At 47.9% G+C, this 9,662-nt stretch overlaps 1 protein-coding gene across 3 annotated transcripts in view; it reads right to left on the bottom strand.

The window, feature by feature from the left end:
• The window catches only part of FGFR2 (fibroblast growth factor receptor 2), a 119,861-nt gene that overhangs the window by 83,855 nt on the left and 26,344 nt on the right, over window positions 1-9,662 (bottom strand). For 2 of the 3 annotated variants that reach the window (XM_011930251.1, XM_011930250.1), the window contains exons 3-4: window positions 3,267-3,533; window positions 2,327-2,404 (exon numbers count right to left, since the gene is read on the bottom strand). The exons of the other annotated variant lie outside the window; for it this stretch is intronic. In XM_011930251.1, the coding sequence (XP_011785641.1) occupies window positions 2,327-2,404; window positions 3,267-3,533 (345 nt within the window). The remainder of the gene's footprint in view (window positions 1-2,326; window positions 2,405-3,266; window positions 3,534-9,662) is intronic. 3 annotated transcript variants of the gene reach the window in all.

Genomic DNA, 9,662 nt, shown 5'->3' with positions numbered 1-9,662 from the left:
TCTTGGTGTGTCACCCAGGCTGGAGTACAGCAGTACAATTTCAACTCACTGCAAGCTCCACCTCCTGGGTTCAAGTAATTTTCCTTCCTCAGACTCCCGAGTAGCTGGGATTACAGGTGTGCTCCACCATGCCTGGCTAATTTTTTGTATTTTTAGTAGAGATGGAGTCTCACTGCATCTCACTGCAACCTCCGCCTCCTGGGTTCAAGTGATTCTCATGCCTCAGCCTCCTGAGTAGCTGGGATTACAGGCGTGCACCACTACACCTGGCTAACTTACGTATTTTTAGCAGAGACAGGGATTTCGCCATGTTGGCCAGGCTGGTCTCGAACTCTTGTTCTCAAGTGATCCACCTGCTCAGCCTCACAAAGTGCTGGAATTATAGGCATGAGCAACAGTGCCCGGCTGAGATATCCTTTAGTAGGTAAATGGATAAACTTTGATACTTGCAAACAATGGAATACTCAGTGCTACAAACAAATGACTCATCAAGCCATGAAAAAACATGAGGGAAACTTAAATGCATCTTACTAAGTCAAAGAAGCCAATCTGTAAAGGCTACACACTGTATGATTACACACCCTAAAGTCAACCACAGACTTTGGGTGATAATGATGGCAGTGTAGGTTCATCAGCCAGAATAGATGTACCATTCCGGTGGGGATGTTGATAACAGGACAGGCTATGCATGTGTTGGAGAAGATTATATGGGAAATCTTTGTTCCTTCCTCATTATTTTGCTGTGAACCTAAAAGTGCTCTAAAAAATAAAGTATTGCCAGGTGCAGTGGCTCACACCTGTAATCCCAGCACTTCAGGAGGCCAAGGTGGGTAGATCACTTGAGGTCAGGAGTTCAAGACCAGCCTGGCCAACATGGCAGACCTCTGTCTCTACTAAAAATACATAAATTAGGCCAGGCACGGTGGCTCACGCCTGTAATACCAGCACTTTTGGAGGCCGAGGCGGGTGAATCACGAGGTCAAGAGTTCAAGACCAGCCTGACCAACATGGTGAAACTCCATCTCTACTAAAAACACAAAAATTAGCCAGGTGTGGTGGCAGGCCCCTGTAGTCCTAGTTATTCAGGAGGCTAAGGCAGGAGAATTGCTTGAACCCAGGAGATGGAGGTTGCAGCGAGCTGAGATCACACCACTGCACTCCAGCCTGGGTGACAGAGCAAGATGGCATCTCGGGGGAAAAAAAAAATAGATAAGCTAGCCGGGTGTGGTATATATTACTTAGGCCTTGTTTAAATGTACTAAATTGACTGAAATCCTTTTAAGAAAAATGTAGAATATACCATGTAAGCAGAGAACCCCAATACCCTATGTACAAACACTTTAGGAACATTCCAGCCAAGTCATTGGAAAATGCTAGTAATGCTATATTCTATCGTCTTTATTGAATAAACATTTGCAAGCACTGACTCTTCTGAGCACTATACAACTAGGAACTCATGTAATCCTCATAACAATCCCAGAAGGTATTATTATTATTATCATTACTCCCCACTTTATAGTTAAAGAAACTAAGGCACAGAAGTGAAATGAGCAACTCAGAAGTTGTGGAGAAAGATTCAAATCCAGGTTGCCCAGCTCCAGGAGGCTATGCCGTGTTCTTCCTCGCAAGTAAATGGCCTCTCTCGTGTTAGCGCTCAGTGTTCACGGCCCTCATTAAGCAAACCACCTTTGGGTCCCTTTTCAATTGTGGTCTGCAAAGTAAGGCACACGCCCTTCATTTCCACTCAGCATGAGGTGTGTGTTGTAGGAGGCCGGGGTTTCTCGTCCTAGGGACAACTGACATCTTGGACCAGATAATTCTTTGTTACGGGGCTGTGCTCTGCATCCCTGGCCCCTCCCCAACTAAAGGCCACCAGCACCCCCACCCTCTGTTGTGACAACCAAATACTGCCCATTGTGCCGGGAGAGCAAAAATAGGCCATCGCCCCAGTCACGCACCACTGGATTCAACCAAGCACGATCAATGATTACAGGGAAAACCAAGATGTTACGTGGTTCTACTATTTTTATGTCTCTGAATAGGGAGAAGCCAAAGGGAAAAGGAAAAATCAAGGAAAGAGAAGTAGTAACTGCTTTGAAAAACGAATGACCAGTGACACGAGAAGAAAGGACAAACAATAGAGAAGGCTGTGCAGCAACAGTGGTTTATTCTCAGGTTTGAAAGTCAGGAAAGTAGACACAGTGGGGAAAGGCAAGGGCCGCGGGACACAGCATGGCGCGGAAGAGTCGACAAGAAGACAGGTGACAGGCAGGACTTCCCTCCATGCTCCTCTCTCGGGGACCATCGGAGCCGGGCGGCTACTTACTCTTGTTGTTACCGTTCTCACTGACAAAATCTTCCGCACCATCGGTGTCATCCTCATCATCCCCAGATGAGATGGCATCTGTATGCAAAAGAACATATTCCATGGATGTGTTTTTTTGCAAAGCAAAGAAGTTACAATTATCTACAACTGAGACCTTCTCCATAGCAAAGTCAACAACCCAGGAACCCTCGCAAAGAGCCTGGGATTGTGTTTAGTTAAGATAGTTTTAATGGCTTAAATTTTCCCTCCATGATGACAGTTGGTCTATGTTATGATTCTCAATGTTTTCTGTTTACACGCTATTTAAACAGGTTATAAAATTGGATATACGAGAATTGGATTTCAAGCTTCAAACAGTATTCAAGCCCCTGACAAATTTACCAATTGTGTAGTACCCAAAGACTCTTTTTCCAACACTAACCTTTCAGTATGCGGGTCCCCTTCAAGAAAGAAATTGATCCCTGACAAAACTTAGTACCTGTGTGGCCCTTCTCATCGTCAACTAACATTCTGAAAGCAGAACTTTAAACTCAGCCACAAAGGGGGCCTGTTCTGTCCTGCTCACTGCACAGAATGAAATCAAGGAGAGAAACTCAAACTTCAATAAACGAATCAGAAATCTTGAGTATCCAAATTTCAGTCCTATATTCTAAATGCCAAAGATGTCAGTGGTACCAAAAAAAGAAAGAAAAAAGCATGTGTTTCCTTAAATAAAAGCGTACTATCTTAAGAAAAATGTTACTTTGTGCACAAGAATTCTGTCATTCTTAATGATTGGCCTTTCTGGTGCACCAGGTCCCAACGAAGAATTTCAAAAACTATGAAGCTGTGTGCCTGGCATCCAATTAGAGATCTCGCTACCTTTGCACTTGGCCAAAAAAATGTAAATCACATAATGGCTACAGAGAAGAGAGAGCGTAGTGCTCACGGGCCAACTCACCTGTGACATTCACCATGAAGTACCAAGTTTCACTGTCTACAGTCCTAGTGGCAGTACAAGCATAGAGGCCGGAGTCTCTAGGCGTGGCGCCCTTTATCTGCAAGTACTCCCCAATAAGCACTGTCCTATTGTTGGGCCCCAAGTGCACCCCATCCTTAGTCCAACTGATCACGGCGGCATCTTTCAACAGGCAGCGCACCTCTAGCGACTCCCCTGGTGCAGCCACGTACACTTCTGGTTGAGAGATTTGGTATTTGGTTGGTGGCTCTGCAGAAAGGTGGGAGAGAGAAGATGGAGACAGATGGGAAGGAGGGAGAGGAGAGAACGTCCAACAAAGGTCAGTGGAGGCTGCTTATTCCCAGGAGAAGCTGTTCTTGCTTTGCAAATGGCCCCAGCAGGCATCCACCTCTCCCCAAGCCCCAGGAAGTCAGGAAGTATCTGGAACAGCAACCAGAGGTATGATACCCCCAGCAAATCTGTCCTGACTTTGTTTCCACATCCTACAGGGCTTTAGAAACAAACCAAACCATAGCATGGAAGGATATTCCATAAGAAAATGTTTAAATTGATTGCCAAAGTGTGCTTGCACCATAATACCTGCAAAAATCTGTCATTGGGGTATGTTTTATTTGTAAGAATGCCAAGTTTTTCACATTTGTACGTTAAATGTGACTGTGCATCACACACACATACACTCTTAATTACTTGTGCTAGACTTGGTACGTTGCCCTAAGGCCAAGCTTCTTCAAATGAAATGTCTCATACTCAAGGAAAACTAAGGGATCCCCTACAAGATTTTTTGCCACCCAGAGTTTTCATAAGCTCTCAGGTTCAGATCAGTACTTTGCGGGTTTAGAGACTTAACTAATTCTGTGCTGGGTGAGCTGAGACCTGCTGTTTTCCTCAAAATGATAAAAGCCTGGAGGCCTTAACACCAGAAACAAAAAGAGCAAAATGCCCAGACAGCTGCAAGGCGGTCTCCACTGCACTTACAGGGGTCCTGAAATGAAGCTGCTGGGTGCTGTGTGCCCCCCACTCCCCACGACAAAGTTTATCCCACCCTGCTCACCAACTCCCACCACACACGTCCCAGGCTTCTCCTGTAGGGACAGTCCTTCCTCCCTCTCTTCCCTGTCATCCACCCTCCAAGGCCCAAATCAAGTAGGGCCCTCTGGGCTGGGGGTCACCTTGCATCAGTCACCCTGGGCGGAAGTGCAGTGGCTCCCTCCCCCTCCACCGTACATCTGCCCACTTCACCAGCTCATGGGATGCATCACATTCTCATGAATGCATCCCATCTCCCCGAGGAGACACCAAGACCCTAGAGAAAAGGCGTGGGTCTCATGGTTCTCCGTGCTTCCCGCCACCAGCCCCATCCTGCTTGGCATACACATGGCCATGTCGAACCAGGTCACAGTCCCCAGGTATGCAGCACAGGATGGAACCCACAAGGATCCAACCCACACAACCTCTCCACTGGAGCTGAGGGGAAACCACTGGCGTTTATTAGTAACAGCAGCTGGAGCTGCCGGCTGGAGCGGCCACAAGGGCCCAAGAAGCGGGCTTTCATCCCTCCAGTGCGAAGTGTGAATGGGACCCAGAGCTCCAGGCCTGGAAAATGCAAAGCTCTCCAGCACTGAGACAGTACCAAATCAGGGCAGGATCAAAGGCAACTGTTCTGCCTCGACACCCCTCCAAAGGACAAACCTCCCACAGGAGACTGAAATCAAGTCAATCTGTGTTTCAGTCCCACTGTGAAAGGGCCACATGCATCAAGGACAAGAAATCCCCTCAGCGGCCGGGTGCGGTGGCTCAAGCCTGTAATCCCAGCACTTTGGGAGGCCGAGACAGGCGGATCACGAGGTCAGGAGATCGAGGCCATCCTGGCCAACACTGTGAAACCCCATCTCTACTAAAAAATACAAAAAACTAGCTGGGCGAGGTGGCAGGCGCCTGTAGTCCCAGCTACTTGGGAGGCTAAGGCAGAAGAATGGCATAAACCCGGGAGGCGGAGCTTGCAGTGAGCTGAGATCCAGCCACTGCACTCCAGCCCGGGTGACAGAGCGAGACTCCGTCTCAAAAAAAAAAAAAAAAAAAAAAAAAGAAATAATCCCCTCACCACCACCATCGACAGCACACGGGAGGCCCGGGGCTTCCAAAGGGGCATCACCAGAGGCATGCAGGCCAAGCCCCAGATGCCAACTAGCACGTGACCACAAAGAATCACAACAAAAGGAGGAAAACAGAAGCTAAACGTAACATGGACAAACGCACCCCAAAGCAAGCAAGGAAAGCCCTGCTGACAGGCAGGTTATGGGTCTAACATTTGTTTTCTCACTCAACAATTATGTACTGCACACCTACTACACACCAAGCCTATTTTGGAAGCTCCACAGCAAGATGACCCTGCACTTGTGGATCGTCCATTATGGTGGCAATGACAGACAACAGATACAAAATCTATAAAAAATACAGTGTTCTTGCTTAAGTGTTAGGAAGAAGGACACAGCAAGATACAGGCACGTGCACACAGCAGTGGCAGGGGAGGGCTGGTCCCTTGGCAGGAGGTGGCAGGTGATGGCCCGCGGGCCAAGCCAGCCACAGCTTGTTTTTGTAAACAAAGCTTTATTGGAACACGGCCATGCCCATACCTTACTGTCTGGCGCTGCTTTTGTGTGTTACAAGGGCAGAGTTCAGTCGTTACAACAGAGACCCTGTGATCTGCAAGCCCTATAATGTTTGCCGTCTTGCCCTTACAAAATGTGTTTCAATCCCTGTTGTATAAGATGATCAGAGAGACTTCTCTCAAGAACAGGCATTTGAGCTGAGAAGTGAAGGACAAAGCAAAGTTTAAAAGATGCTGGGAACTTAGTTTGAAGGCTCTTAGAGCAGGTCTCTCAAGGCTGCTTAAGTCAAAATGCAGCTGAATTGAGTGACTAATAGAAATACTTTCAACTATGGAGACCAAACAGAAAAAAGAAAGGAAGAGAAATATGAGAAGGAGAAGAGGGCAGGGATTCAGTCTGGCCCCAAATCTCAGCCCATCTCCCACTCCCAACATCCTAGAGTCACAGATTCACTCCACATGAGAACTGAAGGGGCCCCAAACACTGTTGGTCCAACCCCTTTGACAGTTGGCTAAGGCAAGGACCAGATGTCCTTTGAGTCCCAGGTCTCCAACAACTCATTGCTGAAACAGCACCCACCGTGTTAGAATGAATTGACATTGGATTAGTCTGGGTCATAAAATGATCAATGTCTATTATGACAATGTCACATGATCAGCAAGTCACCAGGAATGTTATGGAATGTACTTTCCTCTCAGCCAGAACTGGTCACCAGGGCAGCCGCTGAGCAGAAGCAACAAAGCTTCCCTCCCTTATAGGGGAGGCACCTGGGACCCACACACCAATCTGCTCCATCCTGACCCTCAGATAAGGTGCAACCATGTCCCTGTGTCACGCAGTGGAATGCTCTAAGACTGCATGGGGGGTAGGGGGGAGATAAGCAAGGTATTTGCAGAAAAAATCTCTCTCCCGGCAAAGGAGGAGTTACGATGTATGATTTCCTGTTTTTAAAGGAAAGTGTTTTCACTGAGAACCCTTTCCTTCACCTAACATCAGTAAACCCCAAAATCTTGCTGAAACTGAGGGTATCTGAGCTGCTGGACTACCACCTGCTGTTCTAGAAGGAAGAACAAGGGACAGCAAGGACCTATGTCTTATTCAGAGCTGGACACAGGAGATGCCTGGTGAAGGGTGCTGCCCTGGACGGAGGAAGCCCTGAGTTCCCATGCCTCTCCGTTCCTACTTAACCTCTTGGCCTGGCATTCCCCATCTATCGCAGGGTAAGACTACCCAAATACTGGTTTATTATTGGTAAGATTCCAATAAGCCAACGAAGACGTACCTGGTTATCAACTACAACGTGTTGGGCTAAGGACTGCCACTATCACTGTTCTTCTTCAAGGCAGAACATGCTTGTCATAATTTTTTAAGCACCACGGTTTTCAGAGGATAATCACAGAACATTTGGGTCTCTCTCTCTCTTTCTTTGACGGAGTCTTGCTCTGTCGCCCACACTGAAATCCAGTGGTACGATCTCGGCTCACCACAACCTCCACCTCCCAAGTTCAAGTGATTCTACTGCCTCAGCCTCCCAAGTAGCTGGGATTATAGGCGTGCACCACCACACCCAGCTACTTCTTTGTATTTTTATTAGAGACAGGGTTTACCATATTGGCCATGCTGGTCTCGAACTCCTGACCTTGTGATCCGCCCACCTTGGCCTCCCAAAGTGCCGGGATTACATGCGTGAGCCACTGCGCCCGGCCAGAACACTTGGATTGCTATCTCCAGGTACAAAGTGATTTTACAGGAGTCCCATCTCAATGGACAGTTAAGATGACTTGATGTACTAAAACTGCTTTTTATCCCAGTAAAACCAGATCAAAATTGTCATCTAGATATCCAAGTTTCAAGGATAGAAAAATATCACCCCCTAAAATACACCAATGAGATAATGATGTTTATTCATAAAACTCAAGCCATCCTGTCTTCAAAGTCTCAAACCAGTAACTGCTGTCTTCATAAACTGAGAAAGCAAGGACTCCTCCCTCCACTCCTTCAGTGGTCATTTCGCAAAGGGCCCATCTGGGGATCAGCAGTGCCTTTAGTAAACATGCCAGTGATATCCCTGGGTATCCCAGAAGACTCTGCAAGCACATGTTAGGGAGAATGAATGAATAAACACAAAAGAAAGAGAGAAAGAGGTTGGGGAGAAGCAATAAAAAGAGGAGGATGTAAGTAAGAAGAGAGGCAGGGATGGGGTGGGGCCAAATGCCACACTGGTAGCCTCCCAGGCCACCCAGTGGCCCCCAAGCCCAGCCTGCAGCATACACAGCACATATCAAAGACAACCCTGGCCGAGAACACAAGCCCCTAACAGCTGGCTCAGTGGAAGGAGCTCTGTCCCTGCCTGTGTCCTTGGGTCCAATTGCCATCCTCAGGACTCGGCTTCTCTTCTGGGTCTGAATGCTGCAGGTGACCTGAGCTGCTGCCCACTCCCTGCAAACATGCACTCCCCGAGCCCTCCATGTCCCTCCCCACAGTTGTACTGACCTGGCCCCAGGCTGTGCGGAGCCAGGACAATCAGCGAATCCCCTCTGTGCCTGCACGCGCAAAGGGGCCTCCCTAACTCTGGTCACCCCCCATGGATGGACCACCTCTCCCCGACTCCACCAGGCTGCACAGCCTGCTCTGTGAAAGAGCAAAGAATCTCCCCAGGAAATATACATAACTCCTTTTATAGTCATGTGAACACTTCCTGGATTTACTTTTTCCCATTGCTGTGGCATACTTTTCACCTTTCCTGTGAGAATCCACCAGGGGTGGATCCACAGCCCAACATCCCCCTCATCTCCTGCCAAAACGCAGTGGGGAGAAGGTTCCAGAAGCTGCTTTGCTACGCACAAATGCTCTTTCAGAGGCTTCCACAGACAGAAAATATGTTTCCATGTATTTTTCACAATATGAATTAAAATTTGAAAAGAAGCAAGCCAGCTTCACAGTAGTGTTGGACATTCTTTATCACTGTTTCCTAAAATTGGCAAACAAACAAGGCACCAACTCTCCTTCCTGGGACACAGCTCAACACTCATTTCTACTGCCATGGCCATGCTACCATAGCCCTGCTGCATAAGGCTCAGTTGCATCCATGTGAATTTTCTCCCAGAAGTTTCAAATACTTGGGAAGTACCAGCAGCATGTTAGCAAGCAGCTTGTTTTTTGAGATGGAGTCTCACTCTCTCACCCAGGCTGGAGTGCAATGGTGTGATCTCGGCTCACTGCAACCTCCACCTCTTGGGTTCAAGCGATTCTCCTGCCTCAGCCTCTGGAGTAGCTGGGATTATAAGTGCACCCCACCACGCCTGGCTAATTTTCTTTTTTGTTTTGTATTTTAGTAGAGACGGGGTTTTACTGTGTTGACCAGGCTGCTCTCAAACTTCTGAGCTCAGGCAATCCATCCGCCTCGGCCTCCCAAAGTGCTAGGATTACAGGTGTGAGCCACTGCACCCGGCTATAAGCAGCTTCTTTTAAAAAAATTAACTGGCCGGGCATGCTGGCTCACTCTTGTAATCCCAGCACTTTGGGAGGCCGAAGTGAGCAGATCACCTGAGGTCAGGAGTTCAAGACCTGCCTGGTCAACATGGAGAAACCCCGTCTCTACTAAAAATGCAAAATTAGCCAGGTATGGTGGTGCATGCCTGTAATCCCAGTTACCTGGGAGGCTAAGGCAGAAGAATCGCTTGAACCTGGGAGGCGGAGGTTGCGATGAGGTGAGATCGCGCCATTGCACTCCAGTCTGGGCAACAAGAGCAAAACTCCATCTCAAAAA

The sequence above is a fragment of the Colobus angolensis genome, unplaced genomic scaffold (genome assembly GCF_000951035.1).
Source record: "Colobus angolensis palliatus isolate OR3802 unplaced genomic scaffold, Cang.pa_1.0 Scaffold85, whole genome shotgun sequence".
Classification (NCBI taxonomy): Eukaryota; Metazoa; Chordata; class Mammalia; order Primates; family Cercopithecidae; genus Colobus; species Colobus angolensis.
The sequence above is the reverse complement of the archived record's forward strand: the minus strand, read 5'-3'. Positions and strand labels throughout refer to the sequence as shown.